The 26827-nt window shown below is 35.4% G+C and overlaps 1 protein-coding gene across 8 annotated transcripts in view; it reads right to left on the reverse strand.

Annotated features, from left to right (window-relative positions):
- The window catches only part of RBM26 (RNA binding motif protein 26), a 76485-nt gene that overhangs the window by 14051 nt on the left and 35607 nt on the right, over positions 1–26827 (reverse strand). Inside the window, exons 8-18 of one of the 8 annotated variants that reach the window (XM_059995671.1) lie at positions 26443–26613; positions 25939–26079; positions 22083–22194; positions 20872–21031; positions 18231–18395; positions 17273–17395; positions 15986–16057; positions 7297–7422; positions 6871–6945; positions 5257–5424; positions 3274–3378 (exon numbers count right to left, since the gene is read on the reverse strand). In XM_059995671.1, coding sequence (XP_059851654.1) covers positions 3274–3378; positions 5257–5424; positions 6871–6945; positions 7297–7422; positions 15986–16057; positions 17273–17395; positions 18231–18395; positions 20872–21031; positions 22083–22194; positions 25939–26079; positions 26443–26613 — 1418 coding nt within the window. Of the gene's footprint in view, positions 1–3273; positions 3379–5256; positions 5425–6870; positions 6946–7296; positions 7423–15985; positions 16058–17272; positions 17405–18230; positions 18396–20871; positions 21032–22082; positions 22195–25938; positions 26080–26442; positions 26614–26827 lie in introns of all 8 variants that reach the window. The other 7 variants (XM_059995678.1, XM_059995670.1, XM_059995672.1 and 4 more) reach the window with 7 other exon arrangements.

A 26827-nucleotide genomic window follows, 5' to 3' on the forward strand; every position in this document is an offset into this window, starting at 1 on the left:
TTTGATCATTTACACTAACACCATCATACAACCAAAGCAGCACAGTAACACATTCCACTTTATCGCTCTATATGAATAGCACACCATTCCTTCATTCCACAAATATTTAATGAGCACTTCCTGTGGTCTAGTCTTTACCCTCATGAAGCTCAAATCCTAGAAGGGTAGAGACATTAAGCAATCTAGTTATTTGATTATATTAATGAGAAGTGATTCAAAAAATGAGGAAATGCTCTACTTAAAGATTTGAATAGAATATTAAAGATCTGCAATGAATAAACTACTAGAATAAAAGTTCCATGAGGAATATTTTTCCTTGTTTTACTCTCTACTTTATCCCCAGCACCTAAAATAGCAGCTAGCAGATTGTAGAAACTTAATTATTTGTTCAATGCATCAAAGAAGGTACAAAGAACAAGCAAGGCAAGGGTGAGGGGTGGGGATTAGAGCATGAACAAAGGAACCAAGGCTGAAAGGAACTTGGTACTTCTAAGAAGGAATAAAATCCAGTACAGCTGGACCACATGTGATGAAGAGATGAGGCTAGAGAGACAGGCAGAGCCAGATAATGAACAACTTTAAGAACCACGTTAAAGATTTTGATTTTATCCCAAGAGCCATGAAAATCAATTAAAACATCTAAAGTTCAGATGTAGGGTGATGTAATCAAATCAGTGTTTAAAATATTATTCTGGTAAAAGGAAAAGAGAACAAGCTGGGAAACCAGTCAGGCTACTACAATAGTGCCAACAACTGAAGATAGAAGCTTAGTCTACAATGGTGGCCATGGAGATAGAGAGAAGTAAAATAAACACTTTTAAGACATACTGAGGAGGCTTCCCTGGTGGCACAGTGGTTAAGAATCCACCTGCCAGTGCAGGGGACATGGGTTCAAGCCCTGGTCTGGGAAGAATCCACATGCCGCGGAGCAACTAAGCCCGTGTACCACAGCTACTGAGCCTGTGCTCTAGAGCCTGTGAGGCACAACTAATCAGCCTACGAGCCACAACTACTGAAGCCCGCGTGCCTAGAGCCCGTGCTCTGCAACAAGAGAAGCCACTGAAATGAGAAGCCCGCACACTGCAATGAAGAGTAGCCCCTGGTCACCGCAATTAGAGAAAGCCCGCGCATAGCAACGAAGACCCAATGCAGCCAAAAATTAATTAATTGATTAACTAAGGAAAAAAAGATACACTGGGGAGTAATATGTATAAAACTTGGTAATTAAATGTGTATGAATACTGAAGGAAAGGGAGAAATCAATGATGACTCCCAGATTTCTGGTTTGGGTAATTGTGTAGATGAGTTTAGGGACAAAATAAGCACAATTTTGAACATGTTGAGCCTGAGGATGTGAGACATCCAAGTGAAAATGTCAAGCAGGCACCACTGCCAAAATCTCTGCAAGTATAAATATTTTAGTTTATTCATCTCAAGACAGTTAATTTTAACATTAGCTAAAGTAATCATCTAAAATCCAAATAACAAACTTCAAAGGTCAAGGATTAATGTCAATAACAGCACAGCATATACAAAAGTATACTCTTAGGAACTTCAAAATGCTCCTTAAAAAAGGGGTCCCTGGACAAGTAAGTTTGAGCAATACTGAGTATTTAAACATGTGTTTCTGGAGATTCACAGATTACAAGCCTCTAGAAAACCATATACAAAACACATGTTTATAGATACACTGCCAAATGTAAAATAGATAGCTAGTGGGAAGCAGCTGCATAGCACAGGGAGATCAGCTCGGTGCTTTGTGTCCACCTAGAGGGGTGGGATAGGGAGGGTAGAAGGGAGACGCAAGAGGGAGGAGATATGGGGATGTATGTATACGTATAGCTGATTCACTTCGTTATACAGCAGAAACTAACACACCACTGTAAAGCAATTATACTCCAATAAAGATGTTAAAAAAAATAAAAAATAGAATGTGGGGAAAAAAAAAAACACACGTTTACTATAACCTCTTCCAAACTTATTTGGCCTCAAAAGCTTTTTTCACTAATACCTATTAACAAAATATGGAATTGATGTGGTGAATGAACACACTCTGGCAAACACTGCATTACTGCATATACTAATATTAATTGCAAACTAAAGTTTGGCCATCATAAAAGAAAAACAGAAGATGTCATTCAGTGTTTAGCTATATCATGATAAGAATGAAAACATGGACCAATAATATAAAGGATATTAGTAATACTATTATTTATTTGCTAAAATTATGGGCCAAAATTTTAAAAATGATAATGTATTTTTTTAAAGTCGCATGAACACAGGCACGAAATCTCCAGAATGGTGAAAACACAATTTCTATATTAACATAAAAGGAACCTATCTTTTCCAAAACTTGTTATCTTAGGCAGGACACACAGACAACCATATCAGTTTTCCAGAGAACGCAAAATATATGCAGGTTTAATATACCATCCTATGGCTTCCTATGACAGACAAGACAAGAGCCTTAAGACAAGAACAATGGCTGCTAAATGTTAAAGTCTTTAATAGCTGGATACCAGTACTCAATACAGATTTCTACTATGTTAGAAAAAGAAAATCAAGTTGCTAACGAATTTGGAAAAAAAGCATTATTTTCAGATTAAGCAAAAGGAATAAGCTAAAATACAAAAAATTAAATTGTGGCAACGATAAATATAGGCAAGTACCAACTACACTAATGACATAAATGTCCCTGTACTTCAAAATGTAATTCTGATTCTTAAACATCTTTTTGCTAAATGTTAAAAATTCTCATGTATAGAGATCAATTTTACTAGATTTTTCTTATATAATCATATAACTAAATTATAAGAAGTTAGTTTTTTTCTCTTTAACATCCACAGCACCATCTATAGGCAAAACTTAAGTAAGCATGTTCTTCAATATAATTCTACCACTAAAAGTCTGATCCTTATAGGAACTCAATGTAACATGCCTATACATGCACAGAATATCTCCCTAAGAATAAATGAAAAGCCTTTAATAGATTTTGGTCCTAAGAAGAAAAACAAACCGAAAATAGAAAAGGAACAAAATTCACTAGAAGTAGAGGGACTTGTGTATAAAAGTAGAATGGCTATCACCCCTCATTAAATACTAAGAGATTTTCTATTAGCTCTGAAAGATTTGCTAACCTCTTCCCTCTTTTCTACATCAACTCCCAACATGCCAACGACTGCTGACCAGAATGAGAGGAATGTATTTTCAAATAAACCATCAAGACTGTAACTACTCCTCTTTAGCGTACTGTGTGGCTATCATGAAACATACCTCCAGCTGTAATTCGGTATACTTTCTCCTAAGTTCAGTGACTTCTTCTCCAGCTTGCATCTTCTTATATAAATCCAGTTCTGTGTCAAGTAATTCTTTCTGCATCTAGAAAATAGTAATAAATATTTTAGGTGATGACAATCAATATCCTGCATTTATACCAAACTTCTTACAAAGAATTTTTTACACATTCTCATTTAATCCGTACATTTCTTCTCTATCTCCAGTCCTACCATCCTAGTTCAAGCCACCAGTCACCTCTGGTCTACACTACTGCAACAGCTTTCTAACTTGTTCCTACTTCCACTGATTTCCCTATAATTCATTTTCCAGACAGAAGCCAGAGTGAGATTTCTACGGACTGATATGGAGTAATTTTCAGGAAATAACTGAAAAGAAAAGCAAAACACCAAGGTGTTAATGAGGAATATACAGTACGCTTTTATGTAAGAAAGAATACATACACACACACCAAGAGGGAGGGAAGAGTGGGGAACAGAGTGTCAGGGCTCAAAGGGGAATGGTTGTTTATATAAACCTTTTTATATAGTATAACTTTTGAATCATGTTAATGTTTTACTTATTCAAAAAATAAAATTAAATCAGCAAGAATGACAGGGAGAGCGATCCAAAACTGAATACAGACAGAAATAAACCTAACTTTATCAAATTAATAACATAACCACACGAACGGAAAAACACATGATCCTACACCACGGGTCTGACTCTATACTCTTAGTGGAGTATATTATGAGGTTGTAAAGAATGCAAACAAATTCTTAATTTTATATTTAGTTAGTTGTTGGAAGTGGTATTGTTTTAGCAATTCTGGAACTATTCGAATGGATTACAGGACTGTGCAAACGCATACTGTATTGATGTTAGTGGGAACCAAGTTGTCATCATGGGAACAGGGAGATAGGGCATAAGAGAAAGAAAAGAAGAACGCTGTGGTATTAGATTAGAATGAGAAATATCAATATAAACTCATAATTTTATATATATACATATATATATACACACACACGTATATACATACACACACACACAACAAATACACACATACACACACACTAAGTATAAGTATTGTACAACTCCACGGGTTTTTTTTAAATCACTTATTGTCATCTGAAATTAACTTGCTCACTTTTTTGTATCTAATCAGTTAATCTACCTGAATTTTCTCCCTTTCAATCATTCATTCTGGAGACTTCACTGGTGGCACAGTGGTTAAAGAATCTGCCTGCCAATGCAGGGGACATGGGTTCGGGACATGGTCCGGGAAGATCCCACATGCCGCATAGCAATGAAGCCCATGTGCCACAACTACTGAGCCTGTGCTCTAGAGCCCGCGAGCCACAACTACTGAGCCCGTGTGCCACAACTACTGAAGCCTGTGCACCTAGAGCCCGTGCTCTGCAACAAGAGAAGCCACTGCAACGAGAAGCCCGCGCACCACAACGAAGAGTATCTCCCGCTCGCTGCAACTAGAGAAAGCCCGTGTGCAGCAATGAAGACCCAATGCAGCCAAAAAATAAAAATAAATAAATAAATTTATTAAAAGAAAATACCATTCATTCTGTACAGTGACATCAGATTGGTACTTCTCTGTTCATTAATATTTTATACCACCAATTACTTACAAAATAAATCTCAAACTCCTCAGTCAAGCATTCCAGTACCTATATTGTTTTGTCCTCTAGCTACCTTTTTAAGATTATCCATAACTATTTGTCTAATTACTGACTTTCTAACTAAAATTGACTTTCTAACTACAATGTGCAGGGTTCAAAAGATGAGTAGAGTTTGCTTGTTTGTGTTTATTTACTTATTAATTACTAGAGAAGGAGAAGAATGGTAGTATATAATGATCAAATTTTGAGCAAAGAATATTAGCTAAAGGAAAACTGAATCTTAAATAATGTAGTGTTTTAATGTTCTTTTAACAAGTAGTAATATGAATAACAATACAAATTGAAATACCTGAGTCTTGGTTTTTATACTTTTTGGAAGACAGCGTCCAGGAGAAGCAGCTTTGACCTCATCTTTCAACTTGGTAATATTTTTTGTCAAAATCTCTAAAGTTTTCATTATTTCTGCTTTATCTTCAGACTTCATTGCTTTGTTTTTCTCCAGTTTCGAAATTAACATCTGGCAAATTTTTAAAAACAAATATATGATACATTCCTACTATTATTTAAAAAGCAAACATGGCAAAGTAAATATAAATAACTGCTACTTTTAGTTTATGTATTCACGACAAGGCTTACAATCACTGAGATAGCAGAAGAGCAGATTGGTGATGCTAACTATCTCAATTCAAGTCTTAATCTTGGTTTACGTTGTGAAGAACTATATTACTACTTAAGTCTCTTAGAACATAAGTTCAAAGCATACAACCACAAGAAATTTAATTCAATCCCTGAAAAGTTGTCATTTTGAAATAGCAACAATCTTACTTTCTAATCCACTTGCTGATATTACTGATCCTAAGTATTCCCACTCCAAACATAGTCCGTAACCCAGAAAGAATCAGAGGAAAAGTTTTACGGTTTCCCTCCATATGAGATATTAGAAAAATGGCATATTTAGTTACCTACTTTCTTTGTCAGAGGGAACAGTAACTGGCTAGGCTAAGAACAATATGCCCAACATAGATAGGAAGTAAGAAGATAAACATGGTAATATGGAGAAGACATCACAAAGTATTATAGGTTCTCTGAGTCAAGATGGTTTCAGTTTTGAGTGTAAAGCATTGTGATGTCTCTTTATCAAGTACATACAAATTTAAATTAGAAAAGACATACATTTTAAACCAAAAGGTAAAAAGTTTGTGTATTTTCAATATTTTCAAGTGTCATAACTTTTATTACCAGACATAATCAAGAACTGACACTAATTAAATGCCATAACTAGAGCAACACTGTACAAAAGAAATACTGCAAGCCACATAATTTTTAATTTTCTAGCAGCCACCTTACAAAGATAAAAGAGATACATTAAAGTTAATTAAATACATATTCTATTTAACTCATTTTATCAAAAGTAACATTTCAACAAAAACTACTGGTATGTTTTACCATTTTTCTTCATACTACGTGCTTGAAATCTGGTATGTATTTTACACTTACAGCACATCTCAATTTGGATTAGACACATTTCAAGTACCTGATAGTCAGATGTGGCTCTTAGCTGCTGTACCAGACAACATAGGACTAGAGGATCACAAGCCAATTAAAGAAAGGTACATATGTCAACAATGAGAAAAAGGTTCCATTTACTATCTATTGAACTACTGTGCAGCAACATACCTGGATAAATATTCCTTATTTTCATTTCAAGTTGATAGTCATAGCTCCATTTAAACTAATCCATTTCCCAGTCCACTGTGCAATGTATATTACACAATGTAATACACTTCATCACCAACATTTTATCAATTAATATATACATTACTATTGATAAATATTTCAGTTTTACCATTATCAATTACAGTAAATATGTTTCTCAGGACTATCTATAGAGTGTAAGATTAAATTCACTAAAAATTATGACACTTATAAATATATTTTGCCAAATCTAACTTTAATATTTTACCTTCTGTGTTTCAATGTGCTTTTCTAAAATTTCTTGTTTTCTTTTCCTTACATCCTGCTGAAGTTTCAGTGCCTCCTAGAGAAGGGATCAAAAATATTATTAGAATATTTACCATGTACCTTTCCAATAAATGAAATTACCCAAGAAGACAGAACTGGTTGTAATTGAAGAAGCTTGGCAACAAAAATGAAATGCAAAGTTTTCCTATGTAAAGCTTAAATAAGTACACAAGTTTCAAAAATCAATCAGGAGAGCCTTTCATTCCAAGATGAAAATTAATATTTACTAATATACTAGGGAAAATAAAAGTTCAGTGGCAGCCAACATATACCTTTCTTTTAGCTCTATTTTATGATAAGCACTGAAAAAACACATACATGCAGAAAAGCTTCCCGACCTGCAAATTCTGTACACTACTATACTTACCTGTTTTTTTTTCTGTGCTTCATTATTATCAACTGCAGAGGTGGAAACAAGTAAGGTTTTTTGTGCAGCCTTCAAAGCAGCTGGATTATACACCGTTTTTGTTAGGCCAGTAGATGTAGACAACACCTACCAATACAAATTCAATTTCTCAAAAAATGTATCAAGCATTCATGATTTCCTGAGTACTATTTCCTTCAAAACTCTAAAGCACTCCTGTCAAAATCTACCACACTGAACTAAAAGTATTATATATTTGCAATAACTAAGTCACATTAGTGATTTGAAAGAAAGGGTATGAGTGAGGGATAAACTATGAAGTAAAAAAATTTTTAATTAACACCATATACCTTTAGAAGAAAAGCAAAAAGCAAACATACAGAAACTTCAAATCAATAAAAAACACTGCCATTACTGTATCACTGAGAAAATATTAGTTGTTGAATACATTACTAGTATTCCTAGTGACTAAAGCAAAAACTGTACACAAGAACACAGCACAGGAGGAAATCAGACACTGTCCTGCAAACAATTTAAAATGACCATTTGTAATATACATTTCTGAAATTAACCTTATTGCTTTCTATCTCCATTCCTTTGCTAGCACTGCTCCTACTTTAAGTGACCTTATTCCCTTAAACTCAGCTCAGGTTCAGCACAACCACTCCAGACCTCCACAAAGCCCTAATCATTTATTTCTTCTACCTAGGTCCTTTGATGAAATATTATTCCTATTAAAATATTTAGTAAAAATGACCTGATGACATATTAATTTATTTTATATCTCTCTCCCTATCTTCACTGTAAGAGCCCTGAAACAAAAATAACATGTCTTTCTCCTCTTTGTGCTTCTTCTAGTACCTAAACCTTACTACCAACTAATTATGAGACAATGGGTAAATTCAGGTACCTTCTTGGGCCTCAGTTTGCTCATTAAATAAGAAGTTCAACCTGATGGTGCCTAATGTCCTCACAAACCCAAAAATTCATTCCATGAGGGTAGGGATTTTTTTGCTTGGTTCACTGCTTTACCTTCAGGGCCTAGAACAGCACCGGGGCACACAGCAAATACTCAATAAACACTTTTGCACCAAGTTAAAATGAAATGATGGTAGATCAGAGTGGATAATATTTTCCACACAAAGGTCAATTTAAGAAAATTAAAGTGTATAGGCTGCCTTTTTTATCCTCCGAAAGCAGAAAGTTGTAGGTTCCAAAGAGTGGTTGGTTACTGGTTCTTGGAAAGGAGTTTAGAGATCCCTTCAAAGAGAGCTATGAATGCTATAAAATCTAAACATGAAACCATGTGTGTGAAGAGTGTAACTTCCCAGAGGAAAAAACATAGTTTCCAAAGTCTTAAAGGAGTTCATGACCTAAAAGAGGTTAGAAGAACTACATAAATAGAAGAGTATCAATGAGAAAAAGAGCCCTACTTTCTCGGTACTAAAATGTAAATAACTGGGTATATCAGAGAAGTAGCAATCTGGACAATACTTTCTAATCTTTTATCATGAAATTAGATTAGGGAACATCACAAAGCTTAGGCAACTCATCACTATTCTAAGTATCCAAGAATGTCTTAGCCTCTAAATGAAATAAAAACCTAGAATACTGTAATTACACTAGTTCCATATAGCACAGCTGACGTTTAAAAATAAAGGTTCTTTACAACAGTTGATGTGTATCAAACTTTGATAATTTTCTTCAATAATGAAAATACTTAAGATATCACTAACAAGTATGAAATGGTTGCATTCAGTAAAATATAAAGTAGACACAGATTTAGTTCATAGTCTAACTTGTCACATTCTCTGTAACTCTAGAGGAAAAGTTATTCCATGCTACCTTACCACACCATACAATGTCAAACTGTATGATTATATAGGGTGAGATAATAACTTTATAAAGGGAGAAACGTAAGATAATCTGCATAAGAAAGTGACTGAGTGTTTATAAACTGTTTTCGTCATGATGGTTCCATAACAAGTTGAATAGTTGTGACCAAAACAGGATTTCTATACTCAAATAAAGTTGGAAACAATATCATAACCCTACTTTCTAGTTTCAAAATGTATATTATCGTAAGAGCTGTGAGAAAGCCAGAAGTAAAGAAACCTATATAATTTGTTTAATTCAGCATTTCTCCAATTTCAGTGAGTAGGGAACACTCCCTTTCCAAGTACTGTTATTAACACCAGATATCACACTAAGGATTGCTGTTGCAAGGTGAATAAAAGTATATGATAGGGCTTCCCTGGTGGCGCAGTGGTTGAGAGTCCGCCTGCCGATGCAGGGGACACGGGTTCGTGCCCCAGTCCAGGAAGATCCCACGTGCCGCGGGGTGGCTAGGCCCGTGAGCCATGGCCGCTGGGCCGGCGCGTCCGGAGCCTGTGCTCCGCAATGGGAAGGGCCACGGCGGTGAGAGGCCCACATACCGCAAAAAAAAAAAAAAAAAAAAAAGTATATGATAACAGTAAGAAGACTCCTTTATTGCTACAAGCATCTTACTTCCTTGTTTTTTCCAGGAACTTCCTTCTGTAAAAACATCAGCTAATATATTTCACTGAGCTTAAGATATCACTGCCTAGGAGACACACTGTCATTTAATATAACCCTACTAAAGGAAAAGGCTGCCAATTATAATCATAAATACCAACAACTATAAGATGTAGCCCAATTTCAGAGGTGTAAAAATGTGAAAATAAAATGTCTTAGAAACAGTGAACTATATGATTACAAATATTGCTCACTATCTGAATCTATTAGGTTCCAGAGTTTAGACAGTAAGAGTTTGAATAACAAGAAATATCTGTATTTTTCGAAAGATGAGGATAGAGTTGTCACAAAAGAGAAGAATGTAATGAACCCAAAAGAAAAGATGATGCTACGATTCTAAGAATATAATAAAAACATAGTGGTCTTTCTAAACAACCACACCTCTGTTTTCCAAAATGGCTTCTGCATGTGCTGTATTTTTACATATTGACCTTATTTCCAGTGACCTTACTGTATTCACTTATTAATTCCAATCGCCTGTGAATTCTTTTGGATTTTCTACATATACAATCATATATCATCTGTGAGTAAACACAGTTCTGTTTCTCCCTTTCCAATGTTTATGCCATTTATTTTATTTTATTTCCTTATTGTAGTGGTTAGGCCCTATACTACTGGAAAAAAGTGACAAGAGTGGACATCGTTTGCTGTTCCTGATCTCAGGGGGAAAGTATTCAATATTTCACCACTGAATATGTTAACTGTAGGGGTTTGTTATTTTGCAAATATACTTTGTCAAAATTAAGGAAGTTTTTTTCTATTCCTAGTTTGCAGAATGCTTAATGTGACTAAATAATTTTACCACATTTCTTTTCTACTGAGATAATCACATGGGGTCCTTCTCCCTCCCTCCAACATCTACCACATACCTCCTCCCAACCCTTTATTTTGTTAATATGGTGAAATAAATGATTTTCAAATGTTAAATCAACCTTGCATTTCTGGAATAAACTCTACCTGGTCAGGATGTATTATCTTTCTCATATCACTGTACATTTGCTAACATTTTACTTAGGATTTTTGCGTTTATGTTCATGAGATACTGGCTTGTAATTTTCATTTCTTGTAGTACACTTGTCAGGTCGGGTATCAAAGCTCTCTTCAATTCGTAAGATGAGCTGAAAAGTATCACACGCTTTGTTGTTAAAATATGCATCACTAATACCTCTTACTTCCCAAGATAAAAGCCAATTCTCCAATAAAATAGAGGTTATAATCCATTAACACCTCCTTATCTTACTTCCTATATAAAATATTACAAGCCATGACTATTATTAGTACTTGTAAAAAAAAAAGAAAAATAGATGTTTCTCACGGATAAAAATGGAATAAAAGAAGTATTTTGTAAAAATTACCTACTGCAAAAGAAGGTTATTACAAATTAAGTCATCCAAGTATCATTTTTTAATAACCAGTGCCCAAGTTAAAATCAAATACAAAAGAAACATAGTTAGGATGCCCCAAAGCAACACTCCCAATAAGCTAGTTCTCACAGGTGTCTAAAGCAGAAGTGCCTTGCTTAAATGCAATAAAAAGACAGTATTCTGGCTTCCCTGGTGGCGCAGTGGTTGAGAGTCCGCCTGCCGATGCAGGGGACGCAGGTTCGTGCCCTGGTCCGGGAAGATTCCACATGCCGCGGAGTGGCTAGGCCCGTGAGCCGTGGCCACTGAGCCTGCGCGTCCGGAGCCTGTGCTCCGCAACGGGAGAGGCCACAACAGTGAGAGGCCCACGTACCACAAAAAAAAAGACAGTATTCTGAGGAGTTATGTGTAGGAAACTTATTAATATATAATTACCATATAGTCAACTTTTATATTAAGTAAATAATCAGCCTTTCAATAAATCTCAATGTTCACTTATGACATTCCCTTAAAGCAGCATACAGATGTGTTTTCTGTAGCAAAACTTAACTGGGAATTCCAGTGAGGACGACAGGAGTTTACTTTAAAATTAAGTTTATCAATTTTCAGGAATTAACGATTTTATTTCTTACAAGAATACCAAGTAGCTTAAAAGAGACAAAGGGATTGAAGATCTTGCAGAGAAATATCTTAACATCAAAGAAAAACATGTTTAAGTCAGTAATCAATTTTTGCTACAACAGCTCGGTTCCCAGAAAATTCAGCATAGCAAATAATTTTATATAAATCATATTTCTCTGTAAGAAAAATAATCCTGGTAATAATACTGACTGAGTAATCCACAGAATAATCCTGACAGAGGCCAATCCATTTTTTAAAATTAAAATTAGTCAATAACAGTTATGAAAAGAAATGATCATACATTTCCTTAATCTTTATAATAACATAGCAAAATTACACAACAAATACAAATTTTAAAAATCAAAGGGTTACTTAAATGACTGTATTTTATCGTTAAGGAAACAGAGAAAGTAAGACTTATCCAGGATCATCCAGAATGTCAGCTGCTAAAACCTAACAGCCAAATTCTCTATATGACATGCAATGTTCCTTCAATTATGCCACACAATTTCCCTTTTAAAAGTTCCATGGTACAGATGTCAGCTTATCATCATGCAAGGGGACCAGGATATATTTTTAGATTACCAAAAAAAAACCCTGCTAAGGAACAATAACATCCTGTACCATAAGTATGATATACCTAAAACTGATATAAGAACATTAAATATTCAACTGATTAGTCAGTTTACCTTCTTAGAATTTAGAAGAGCTTTACAGGGATAATTTGGACAGTCTAAACCTTTTTTAAAAAACTAACCAGGATGGACTTCCCTGGTGGTGCAGTGGTTAAGAATCTGCCTGCCAATGCAGGGGACACGGGTTCGATCCCTGGTCTGGGAAGATCCCACATGCTGCAGAGCAACTAAGCCCGTGCGCCGCAATACTCTGAGCCTGTGCTCTAGAGCCTGCAAGTCACAACTATTGAGCTTGCATGCCACAACTACTGAAGCCTGTGCGCCTAAAGCCCATGCTCCACAACAAGAGAAGCCACCGCAATGAGAAGCCCGTGCACCACAATGAGAGTAGCCCCCGCTGGCCACAACTAGAGAAAGCCCGCGTGCAGCAAGAAAGACCCAATGCAGCCAAAAATAAATAAATAAATAAATTTATTTTTTTAAAAAAACAAAACTAACCAGGATGGTATATGCAGGTGCCACCTTTATTCTTCATAAATCTCTCTAGAGTAAGCTGAGGCACTCAAACATCATTTTACTGATCACTCTACTCAAACAATACCTATTTAATAGCTATTACAGTATCTTAATATTTAGCAGTAAAAATTAGGTTTTAAGTTTCCTCTTTCTTAGCCCTCTCACATGCAATCTTAGAATAACAAAGAATCACTAGAGAGTTTAGTGGGTGCTATTTACAGGAAGGGGATAAAATTTTACATTTGTGTACTTGTTTGCTTTAACAATGACAAAAGGGCTTCCCCGGTGGCACAGTGGTTGAGAGTCCCCCTGCCGATGCAGGGGACACGGGTTCGCGCCCCAGTCCAGGAAGATCCCACATGCCACGGAGCGGCTGCGCCCGTAAGCCATGGCCGCTGAGCCTGCGCGTCCGGAGCCTGTGCTCCGCAACGGGAGAGGCCACAACAGTGAGAGGCCCGCGTACCGCAAAAACAATGACAAAAGGTATTGTTTGGATGCAAGGTTTGAGTTTTTCCCAGCCTTCAATTTAAAAAAAAATTGAAATAGCATTTGATGATGGGGAACATTCTCCTACTCTTCCTAAGACTTCTCTGAATCACTGAGCTCTAAGGATTATGCAGTAAAAACCCCTATGGACTAGGGGAACAGAAATAACCAAGAATAAGCAAAAACAAAATGCTATTCTGTAAACACGTTCACTGAAGATGACAGGAAGTTACATACTTGTAAATAATTGCTTTCCTTAGAAGATTCTTTACAATATTTACTGAGTAGGTTTTTTTTCATAAATAGCCCACTACCATTAGTGATTTTTCACAAATATACTTAATGCTAACTATATTAGCAAATTTATACTATCAATTCCAAATTTGGACACCTTTCATCTAAAGCTATATAAAACACGTTAAAAAATAATAATAAGAACAAGTAGCAAAACACGCTAGAAAAGTTTTGTAAAAGCTATAATTAGTACACTTCAATTTCAGAATCCAAATCTTGACATAAACAGATCCTACACATAATCAGGGTTGTAGACCTCACCAGAATTGCTCAGCACTATACTAAGTAACAGCCCTTATATTGTTATTTTATTCCTTAGTTATTTATTATCAAGGAGGATAAAAATAATCAAAGTAAATATTTAGATGCTGCTAAATTTAGTGGCATAGACTAAGCCACACAAATTCGGGAGGGGGGCATATATGGAAAACTCTGGAGGTTTCATAGTAGAGGTTAGAGAGATTTTCAATCTTTAAAAGAATGACTAGAAATCCGTTAGGCAGAAGGAAATTACTCCAGAAAAACCACCATCAAAAAAAAAAAAAAAAAAAGAGGCAGGAAATAGCAAGAGACAATGAACAGAAAAGGGCTCATTAGGGTAGAAAGGAACAACTAAAGCAGAGGTAACAGAACCACAATAATTGAGGTATGATGAGTTATGAATCAAGCAAATTCAGCTGAGGAAATGAAAGTTTCTGTACGAAGTTAACATTAAAATAAGTCTGGGGCTTCCCTGGTGGCGCAGTGGTTGAGAGTCCGCCTGCTGATGCAGGGGACGTGGGTTCTGTGCCCCGGTGTGGGAAGATCCCACATGCCGCGGAGCGGCTGGGCCTGTGAGCCATGGCCGCGAAGCCTGCGTGTCCAGAGCCTGTGCTCCGCAGCGGTAGAGGCCACAACAGTGAGGGGCCCACGTACCACAAAAAAAAAAAAGTCTGAGAGTAGAATGGTGGCAGTGTAAACTAGAGGAGGGGGATGCCAGTCCAGAGGCCAGGGAACTGAAGGAGACAAATGGACTACAAACACAAGTGAATGACTCTAAGGCTTCTAGACTGCACAAGGAAAATGGTGGCATCACTTCCAGAGGTGGGTGGCTAGGAGGAGAAATTACTTTATAGGGGAAATAATGAATCATTTTAGGCATTTTATGCCTAAAGTAATGCTGAGGTACCCAAGAAGAAAATGTGATATACAAAATGAGATTCATACTCAAATTTCTAGAATTGCCAAAGTTTAACACAGTAAATAGGAAAATAATATACTGAAGAACCAGTGAAGAGAGCAGGTCAGCTATTTCATGGGATGCTCTAATTAACTATAATGTCAATTTCCCACGTAATCTTCATAATGGAAGGAGCCATGGACTAGAAAGAAATCAAAGACCCAGATTCCAGTCCTAGCTCAGTAACTCATAGTGTATAGGTCAATCATAAAACTATTTGGGGGTTACCTTCCTTAAGGTGAGGATAAAGAAATGAGAAAGATCATCTAATTCTAATATTCTGTGATTCGACATACCTCAAAAAAGACTAAAGATCAGGGCCATTCACTCATACCTAAACAGAAAAAAATAACACATCTACACAGAACTATAAGACAGGACCAAAAATGTTCTCAATTTAATCAGCATTTGCTCCCCTCATTTAAAAAAAGAAATAACTAACTACATTGTCAGGCTATACACAATAGCTGTTTGTAATAAATAAAAAACTTATTTATATCATTCTAATTTACAAAATACTCTTTAAATAATTGATTTTATTTAATCATCATAAAACCCCATAAGACGAATATTACCATCACCATTTTACTGATGAGGAAAAGGGTTCAGAAAGGTTAAGAGCACTGCCCAAAGTCATGCAGTTAGTAAGTGAAGAGCCAGAGCTCAAACTCAGGTAAAATTCCTAATTCATGGCCCTCTCTATAAGGTTGTCAGAGTTTTCAAATTAAAATGTATGATATCTCTAAAGAAAAAATAGTAAATAAAAACAAAAAGAATGGAGCATAAGGAAATACAGTGAGCAGCAAGTATTAAAATGCTGATGCAAAAAGCAAAAAGAGGTAGGCAAATATTTTTCTTTTTCAGCAAATGGAAAGCAAAAAGGTAGGAATAAAAGATACAATTAAGAAGCAAGAGTTTGGAACTATGAAAAAAATTAAAAAATTAAGATGCCACCTGAAAACATTTATGAAGCCAAGACACACACATCATGCTATTCTTCTTACCTTTTCAGTTGCTGAAACAGATGGCTTTGATACAAAACCCAACCTGTCCTTCACAGATAACTTAGTTACATTCTAAAAAAATTAAAATGGACATATTCAGTGTTTCCCCAAACATATATAAGTCTGTAGGGATTTTGAACATTCTGATTTTACTAACATATACTGACTCTGTAAGTATACTGATGTTAATAACAAAACCTTGGGCCTTCTGCAAAGACAGAGACAGAAAGAAAATGTTTGGAAAAACGAACAGTATACAGTATTACTCAATCATGGAAAATTATGATGTAAAATAAGAGATTTGAACCAGGTGGTTGCTAAAGTCCCCTCCAGTGATACAGAACCATACATTCTTAGAATCCTATGTTGACAAGTAGAAAGTTTGTACATTCTAAATATTAGATCTGAGTAGTTAAAATACATGCCTGCTTTGTGAGCTTAAAACAAATGCCATTCTTTCCTAAATTACGTTTGTTTTATAGCCAAATACACTGTATTTGGTGATGATTTGGGATAGCAGGATTGGAGGAGTTTTTTTTTAGTACCTAATAATTTACTAATTTACATTCTGCATGTTTTTGTAAAATCTCAATATCTTACTCTTCAGGAATTATCTACAAAGACTTATTTTAACAAGGTGGCATCCATTAGCTAAGTAGGATACGACATCCTAACTATTTCACACAGCAAATATTGAAACATAAGAGACTGAGGGTGCAGAAACAAGAAAGTGCCACTCAAGTGTGGAAGGGAGGGAAGGGAATGGCATATGGAGAAGAGAATTTGAGAGTCAGGAATAAGTGATGCAAAGTTCTGAGAGAGCTGCATAAGTAACTTCAAGGTTTAAGCCTTCCCTTTCCAAAAGCTTTCAGTTTAGTCTACTGCATAATTATCTCTGGAACAACATTCTAGTTAAGTAAAAGATGATGGGAAAAATAAGATTTAATGTACTAAAACTTTACATTTTAGACAGTTTTGCTGGAAAATGTCTCCTCTACAAAGTGAAAAAGTATTTATTCTCATAAATAAGTATTAGCTATACGAAAGAATTTAAGATTCAAATACTATAGGAAAAGTAGACTGTGAAAACGTTATGGTAATGGTTAAAAAAAAATTTTACAAGTGGTGTTCAAATACGAATAGACAATCATATTTCTGCATAAAACGTATATATAATACATATATATATATATACAGACACACAATTAATTATAATTCAAATCACCAAGGGAAACTAATTGACTGAGAACCTATTACAGGACAGGCACAGTAAGACTTTTTATTTACCTGAGGAAGTTCTGAACTGGCACTCTGGGCTTCTGCTGGTTCAACAGTACTTGAAGGTACCGGACCCAACCGCTCTTTGACTGACTGCTTCACAACAGGCAAAATGGGCTGCTGGACTAAAGGCTGCATTACCTCAGAACAAGAAAAACATGTTAAACAAGTTGATTAGTTCATGAGCATGGAAGGTAACCTCTGTTATTTTGTTACTAAGTTGCCCATGCAGAGAAAGTTTTAAAAGTGCAGCTTATAATCAAAACCTAACCACCTCCCAAATTCCTTCATGCATGTATACAGATGCATAAAATATTTACAAAGTAGAGGAAAAAAATCAAAATCTGACCTTCACTATCTTGTCTCTTTTTTTAGTTAACAGAAGAAAGATAAACAGAAAAACAAACTGCTGTAGTACACATCTGCAAACAATTAAACTTTACATATTCATTGGCTCACTGATTGAAAGAGAGAAAAAGAGAGCGAAGGAAGGATTTCCAATATGAACCCACAGTCTGAGTTTCTAGAATACACACAGCTACCATGTACTGGAGTATCTCCCATGTAACAGGGACTGTTCTATAGGCTTTACACATATCATCTTATAATTATCTAAACTAGGGATTAATGTCATAATAAAATGAGAGAACAGGTTAGAGAAGTTGCTTTTAAAAAACACTGTGCCAAGGGCTTCCCTGGTGGCGCGGTGGTTGAGAGTCCGCCTGCCGATGCAGGGGACACGGGTTCATGCCCCGGTCCGGGAGGATCCCACATGCCGCAGAGCGGCTGGGCCCGTGAGACATGGCCGCTGAGCCTGCGCGTCTGGAGCCTGTGCTCCGCAGCGGGAGAGGCCACAACAGTGAGAGGCCTGCGTACCGCAAAAAAACAAAAACAAAAAACAAAAAAAAACACTGTGCCAAGAGCATTCCAAGAAAAGCATTTAATTTCACACAAATTTCTCTCTTACTTTTGGAGAAGTAGTTTGTAACTGCTGGGTGCTTCCTTCTCTGTGCCAATAAACCTTAATAAAGCGATTATTTAGCACTGCTTCTGTACTTGATATTGCTTTCTTTGCTTCTTCATATGTTGCAAATTGGATAAGGGCACCTTCAGGATCACCATTATAGGCAACCTAAAATTTAAAATATTAAGCACAGTGAATTTGTGAATGAATCTATTGCTTTATACAGTAAAATTCCCCAAGAAATGAAATATTGGTCCTCCAAGTAAGAGTCTACCTTTACACTTCCTTATATCTAGATTATTACCGTAGCCTACTTTCACTCCAGAAGAAATGGTAACTGAGGACCGTTCAGAGTGGAATCAGAGGCTCCTCTATATAACACTTAGTAGAGAATGCTCACTGCACAAATGTTAAATACAAGCATTAGAATGTTTCACTTTTTACCCCCAATATTAAGGCTATGAGAAATAATCCTTATGTCACTGAGTGACATGACTTAGATCCCCAGAGTCAGAAAAAGTCAGTAAACTACTTTGAAAGGAGTGATCTCTAATTGAAAATCACAGAAAAATCCATCTGTAAAATTTTCCAAATTGGTAACCCTCACAAAAATATTTCCAAGAGCGTAAGAAAATTTAAGGTGGGCAGGGGGAGTAAGATCTACAAAACAATAGCAACAATCACATTTTACACATAAGGAAACTAAGATTCAAAGAGTGCGTGATTCTGTAGATCCATACAATGAGTAAGTAGTAGATCCAGGGCTTTTTAGTGTTCAATTTCCTGTTCTTTCAATAATACCAGTACTTTCCGAAGTATGTTATATAAACTACTGGTGATGCAAAGCAATACAAAATAAGGATTAAGCACACAGACCCTGAATCAAGTAACCTCGCTCCAGATAACAATACCCACTCAGTAGTTGTTAAGAATTAAATAGTAATTCATGTAAAACGGGGGGGGGGCAGTTATATTAGGATAAAGCTGAAGGGTTTTTTTAAACTAACTTTCAAATATATGTATTTTATAAATAATAATGCAGGTAGTATACAGATACAGCAGTAGGACCTGTACAGAGATAAGATACCAATCTCACCAGTAACTGAGGAAATACAAGTTGAAACAATGGTGAGATACCATGTTTTAACCCTCAGCTTTAAACTTCTTTAAATTTAATATTACTAATGTAGTTAACTGTGTAAGGAAAAGAACTTTTTAAAGTCTAGATCTAAACGTGCTAGATAAATCGAATTGCCATAAAAAGATATTTAGAGATATTCAAGATGCAGTAAATAACTACAGGGTAATATGTATACTAGAGACCCACATACTTTTAAATATGTACATATTTTTAAGTTTGCATACTGATTTATAGGTAGATACATACTCACAGAAATACAAAACAAAAAATCCAAAATAACACATGGTAAATTGTTACCAATAAAGTAATAATATTATGGGTATATATGAGAAGAAGAATGGAAGAGACAGAGAGCTGAACACATTTTCTTTAAATTCTATGTAAATCTCTACTGCCCCACCCTTTTTTGTTGAACTTTCTTTTCATTTTAGGGATTGACTGACTGACTGATTTGGCTGCGTTGGGTTTTCGTTGCTGCCTGAGGGCTTTCTCTAGCTGCGGCGAGCGAGGGCTACTTTTCGTTGCAGTGCGCAGGCTTCTCATTGCGGTGGCTTCTCTTGTTGCGGAGCACGTGCTCTAGGCACGTGGGCTCAGTAGTTGTGGCTCGTGGGCTCTAGAGCGCAGGCTCAGTAGTTGTGGCACACGGGCTTAGTTGCTCCGCGGCATGTGGGATCTTCCTGGACCAGGGATCAAACCCGTGTCCTATGCATTGGCAGGTGGATTCTTAAACCACTGCACCACCAGAGAAGTCCCTCATCTATTACTTTTATAATATTATTTTTTAAATGGAAAGAAAACAAATTTTTCCAAATATCAACTTAAGCTGTACTCTCTAACATTTATTCTTATCCAATTATGGGAAATAATTTAGTTCAAAAGAATGCTGCACAAACTGGAGAAGAAGCCCAACATTATTTGAACTTTCAACATATTACATAATGTAAACTCAATACTAAATAACCTCACAAGTAACATATAGCTAAGCCAAGGTCTAATTTTAAGGGAAATCAAATACAAATTACACTGATATTTATCTTAAAAGATGTTCAAAAGTGGAAGAGTAAAAAGTAAATGTTTAAACTGATTATGGATTACCTGGTATCTGGGCCCCCAAAGTATCTATTAAATGTGTCCCACCATAGCGGCAGCAAAAATAAATCTGACTGAAGCATTCTGCTAATGTGAAACTAAGGAAATGAAAACTACTTTAAGATTAGATTTTACCACTGTGGTTATTTAACTTTGCTGTAATTTTATGATAATCTCTATTAGGTAAAAAGTGTATAATAAGATCAATCAAGTCTCCTGCCTTTTGAAAGTAAATAGTTATTCAAAATCACATTTTCCTAAAATAAAAAGTTTCACTTCATATCCAATTTTCTAAACTTAGAATATTACCAAAGTTTCCATAATATTTTCTTATAAAACTATTTTTCTTACTATATTAAGATTCCCTCTCTAGATAATTAAGCAGAGACAACAGAATCACTTCAAAGCTCTTACCTGTAAGTTAACCAAGGTTCCAAATCGACTAAAATGCTCATTAAGTTTGCTGATATTATTTAATTCTGGAGGAACTTTTCTAAGTTCAAGTTTGGTATTTTCATTTCCAAACTGAACCTTTTTCTGGAAGCCTGGGCTGTTTGTTCTATTAAAATTTGGCCTGTAACAAAAATCAAGTTAATTAATACATTCATTTATAAATCTTGATCCCTATCAAGTACAAAGGAATAAAGTTTTGCAACTTAAGTTCAATTTTTTTTTCAAAATTGAAATTGCTAGTTGATAAAGGGAATTTTTTTTTCCCTCAAAAAATGAAGTTTCCAAATGAGTAGTGTTCATTATCTTTCATGGAAGCCAAATGAGAAGGTTTCTTCCTCATCATTTGTTCCTTTTCACTTCTATTCCACTCCTACTTAAAATTCTTAGCAGAAAAGTTCTTAGCACCCTCTTTCAGTCAATTTGCCTATATAACCTTTGCCATTTCTGCAAAGGCTAACTTATTGAGATATTTCCTACTTCAAAACATTGATTAAAAGCAAGAAATGACTGTCTCGACCTCCTTCCAATTAAAAAAAAAAGTCAGAATTGTAGACCATACGTTTGACACTTGAAGAAAGGGGGTCAAAACTGTGGCCCAGGGAGGTTACATTGCTTGCCCTAAATCACAGAATTAAAGGCAGAAACAGAACTAGAAATTATCGATTATTAAACATATGTTAAAGCTCTAAAAGTGTGATCCCAGTCTTTCCTCAAACATGCAAATGAATCATCAAACACACAGCCTCCCCTACCCCCACAAAGGCTGCTTTCTAACTCCTAACAGGAACTGCCCACATGTAAAGTCTCCTCTCATACCTAACCCTTCCTTCCTTCCCTAAGAGTAGGCTCATGACTATCCTTTAAACAGCTAGTATTCAACAACATTGCTAAATTAAGGGGTGGGTTGTTGTTGTTTTTGTGAAGGTAGGGGGAGGTACAAATAGGAAAAATAATGTGCTCAACCACCACACCATTTCTATAAGAAAGTACCTTCCAAGTACCAGACTACTAACTTACATATTTTTAGAAAACAAATACTATACACTTTAGTTGGGGACTGCCTACAGAATAAATTTTATTTTGAAAGAGACCACTATACTGTCACAATAATACTGCAACGATCCTAAAGATCACTGCATAATAAAATTCCTCAATTTCCCCTGCCAGCTTACTTATCAAACCAAGTCTTCTTTGTAGGAACTCCAGGCTCCCCAGAACCAATGGTTCTTTTCCTTGACTCTGAATCCACTACTATCCTCATACTGCTTTTATTAGGAGGCTTTTCTGTTTGAAACAAAAGAAAAGAAAGCATAGATTAATATTTTCTGTTAATCGTAGCCACCTCCTTAAATCTGCATTAAAAACAAAGTTCTGGATTTTTGTCCAAATATACATTTTAGAAGAAATAGAAATATAAGTACATCTAAATACAGTCATCTAAGGGATTTTAACTTATTTTGAATTCCTTTCACGCTTAACTGAACAATAATCAGTAATTCTCATATGTCAAATTAATAATAAATAAATCATCTTGGGGCTGAGTTTATAGTTTTGAAATTAAATGCACAATCTACAAGATTTAAAATTTAACACTAGTCTAGTAATCCTAAGACTCAATAACTTGGAGTTGTGACTGAAATGAGTTGCTTATTTAAACATCAGCATATTAACAAAATAAAATCATGTTAAATTAAAAAAGGTAAATATTCAACATTGAAATGCAGTGCAAAAGAGCTGTAAGTATGTGCTACTTTCAACATTTTACATACACTTAGATGGAGTTTGACAAACACAAAACTACATTTAACCTGTTATTCCCAAATGACGCCAAAGCTTAAAACATGCTAACATTAGTCCACACGGAAAAAATATATTTTAAAACTCCTTTCTTAAAAGATGGATAAATTGGTTATATAACTCCTATTCTGAGTATTTCTAAACATATAACTAACCAAAAGAACTTAGGATCTGTTTCAGCACAATCTCTCTTATGGCTACCACTATAGTCTCCATGCAGGAGATCCTCCTACCAAATCTGTTCTTCCTCTCAATGAATGATATTATCATCTGCCCAATTATCCAAAACAGAAACCTGGTGTCTTTCATTTCACCTTCTCCATTACCCCCATTCTAAGTCCCCAAATTCAATAAATTAAAGGTGTTGTCAACTCTTTCCACTAAACTTAAATCTCTTACTTCCCACTGTTACTACCCTAGTCTAGCTACTTATCATCTCTTTTCTAGAATTTTTCAAACGCCTTTAATTGGCCTCCTACCTCCCCGTTCCCATATCCCTTACTCCCTCTGTTCCTAATCAAAAAGATCTTCCAGTTTCACAAAAGTAGCACAGGATATATGTGCTTTATTGACCCCCTTTTTCCGGCTAACTCTGACTTATCCCACATCTCTACAGCAGATCAGGTGGAAACATCCAGTATCTGGCATTGCTGGCATTCACAGTGCAAGTTGTAGTTTCTTTGCCGAGTGGTATCTTCACAGGACCAGTTCTGCAACAGAATTTCTGGCCTATTCCTGCCTCCCAAACATGTTCACTAGCCCTTTTAAAGAGTCTTTGAGCTATCCAATATCCTTTTGTACTTTAATATATTCTTTATCTGAAGGTTCACCAAGAAAGGCAGTGATGTGTTTGCTCCAACTCATCTGTATTCTCTCACTCATATTCTCTTTCACTGTTATTTATTTAAAAGGAGTGCTAAACACACAGAAGCAAGTTCCTCTTGATATACAATTAGTAAATGTGTCTATTAGTTTTATTTACTGTGTTTTCCCCTGATATCTTTTTAATAAATTGTTTTTCTGCTTAACGTTTTCAGCACTGGTTTTGTTGATGGCAAATGAAAAACCACTTAGCCCTTCTTCCTACCTATCTATATCCAGTCAAGGGAGTGTCTATCAAGTTCTCCACTGCCTTAGAAATCTAGAAAGTACAATTATCACTTTTTTGATTCCAAGGCATCAAAAGGCCTAAAGTTTTTTCATTTGTTTAATAACAATAATTTCCTATAAAGTTGAAAGTATGAAGCATAAAAATATAGTTATCACATAATAGTCTGTGACAAATGTAAATGAGGCCATCTATAGGCTATTAGAAATGTATAATAATTATATAATGAACAATATTATAAACTTTTAATTATGTATATGTCCCAATCCAGGCCAGTAAATTTCAAACCAAATGGGCAATAGATGAGAACATTTTGAGGGGAGGAGGACTGAAAAAAGATAAGGCAACCAGAAGTATAGGTAATCCTCAATTTAAATGGTTTGCTAAATCAGTTGTCTGGTACATAAAAACAATGTTATTAATGGAAAATATATTCCTAAACCAGCTTACAGAAATAGTACATGATGTACCTAAAGAAATTTAAAAAGTAATAAAATAATCATTATGTATAATGATTCTATAAGAAAAGGCATTCAAATTTCTAAGTAGGCATACCAGACATTTATATCTCAATAGAGCCATTTCCTATAACTTGTAACTACATGCATGTGGAGCTGAAATTACCACAATTCCAACTTCTATATGGTAAGATTTATGTGCAAGGGGTTTGATCCTTCTGTCTTCTCTCAATCACCAGCAAAAAACTGTCCTAGATTTGGGATGGATCTAATAAATGTTGATCTATAGTGGCATACATTTATGCCACTCCAAAGCAGCAAGGTAAGAATGAGATGATTTGATGGTTCCAGCAAGAGCAAGGAATACTGGTATAATGAAAAGAAAATGAGTGCTAAGTAGTGACCCAAAGAAGGAAGGGTTTTTCTCTGAACTAGTCAGGTAGGAGACACTCAAGGGATGAGTAAATACCATGAACAGCCATAATCTTAAGTGGCTACTTTTCAATTACAAACAATCTTATTTCCCTTACATAAAAATTGTTAAGAAACCTTTTTTCTATTGCTGTTATTAATGAAAGTCATTAGAATGCCTCAAAGAGACTTTAAAAGGTGTGGGGGGAAAGGGACACCCACATGAAATGTTGTCCTGTGATCTCACAGGATAGAAATTAAAATGTTCCTCAGTCCTCCACCACAGAAAGTTCTCTGAACACTCAAAGTAGATGCTCAGAATCTGACAGTTTCTAATGAACAAACAAAAAAAGTGCAAAGTGTAAGTAAACACAAGTTTACTAAACCACATTAGGTACAGACTGTTACTTATTTAAACAAGTTGGACTTTTATTCACAACTGACAATGCATGACTTTTTTTTTTTTTTTTACTAGAAATAAAAGATGGCAAGGAAAGATTGGAAAGAAAATGGGATTTAAAAGTTAGTTGAAGTAGTTAGGAAAAAAGATATATTTTTATTGGCCTGTATAATATTTTCTATAATGTCTGACAACATTGCTCCATCTTTCAAATTAATGTGAACTCTCCCTCCTCTGAACCTTTGTATCAGTTTGCACCTCTGTATAGCACTTTTCCTGCCCTGGCTTGTGGACCAGTCTAAATTCTATATTCTTCTCCCATTTAGAAATTATACCAAAAAGTCTGTCTCCTCTAAGAAAATTTTAAAAGCTAACAAGTCACTTTCTAAAATATAATTCTTTTTGCTTAAAGTATTATAAGCAAACCAGTATCAAATTCTAACATGTCAAAAGCAAACAAAAATAAAATATGTATCAAGCATTAAATTTGTACAGCTAATTTCATGATCTAAACTACAAAAGAATTTATCTTTAGGAATTAAAGCATTATTCTTAAAGAGTTTAAATGAACCAATTAAGACTGCAAATGATAGCATATACCCCCAAAAAGCTAGAAAATAAGGACTTTGGGGAAATTCCTTTCCCCTTGGATGGCAGAATAAAATGTCACCAACACCATAAATAGGGTACCACACATTACCTTCTCTCTCATGTGAGACCAAAGGATCCAAGGAACAAACATAAGCATCATCCCTTACTCAACTCCAATAAACACAGGACCGACTGTTCTTTTCAAATGCTTTGCCACTCTTGATATTATGAAAATGATAAGAAGAAAAGATTCATCATAGTACCTCTGGGTGGCAAATCCATATCCCCTGATGTTAGTCCTATCAAGTTAGGCCTTTGTGCATGCACTCTGTGTCGATACATTGGTCTGGAAGTGTTTGTTATGCTTGGGGCTTCAGGATTGTAGCCATCTGTGTCATATGTATCTGGTAATACAAAAACTGCAATTAAAAAACAATTATAAAACTCCTCTTGGTAATTTTTTTATACTGATAATAGAAAAAGTCAACTACGTAACGTATTACTAATTCATAACTAACATGCATATGTATTTTTAAAAATAGCCTTATAAAAATTAAATGTTATTAAAAACTTAGTTTTTTAAAAAGTGTAATTGAGAACTTATATTTAATGTGCATTCACCATGTCTACATTTTATTCCATATAATTTTAGTAAGAAAAACAGACTTGATAGAGCAATTCACTCTCTAGACATTTTTAAATTCCTCACCTAAAACTCTTCTCTAAACTATACTACATTATTAATACAGAGAGGGCCAAAACCGCACCTGCAGTAAAAAGAGAGGGTGGAGCAGGAGGAGGCTGGTGATGGATGCCAGTTGTTACCACAGTAGGAACAGAGCTGGTCGCAGAGTTTGGGGGAGCATCCATGCCAGATGGTTGCAAAGGAGGAAGTGGAGGTGGTGGTCCTGTCAAAACCAAAGAATAAGAAATATCATCTGAAAGCAAACAAATAAAATAAGTTATTGTATATCCAAACGTGATATTCTCCTTTAGCAAATTATAATATCTACAAACACCAAGCTCTTACAACTATATGAGTTTTTCAGGGTAAAATATTCATTTAATGTATTCCAAAACAGGTTTGTCTTAAGCTATAAAGGACTACAGATAGCTGGGATTCATCAGTAACATGCATAATTCAGGGCCACC

Source organism: Delphinus delphis, chromosome 18, assembly GCF_949987515.2.
Source record: "Delphinus delphis chromosome 18, mDelDel1.2, whole genome shotgun sequence".
In the NCBI taxonomy this organism is placed as follows: domain Eukaryota; kingdom Metazoa; phylum Chordata; class Mammalia; order Artiodactyla; family Delphinidae; genus Delphinus; species Delphinus delphis.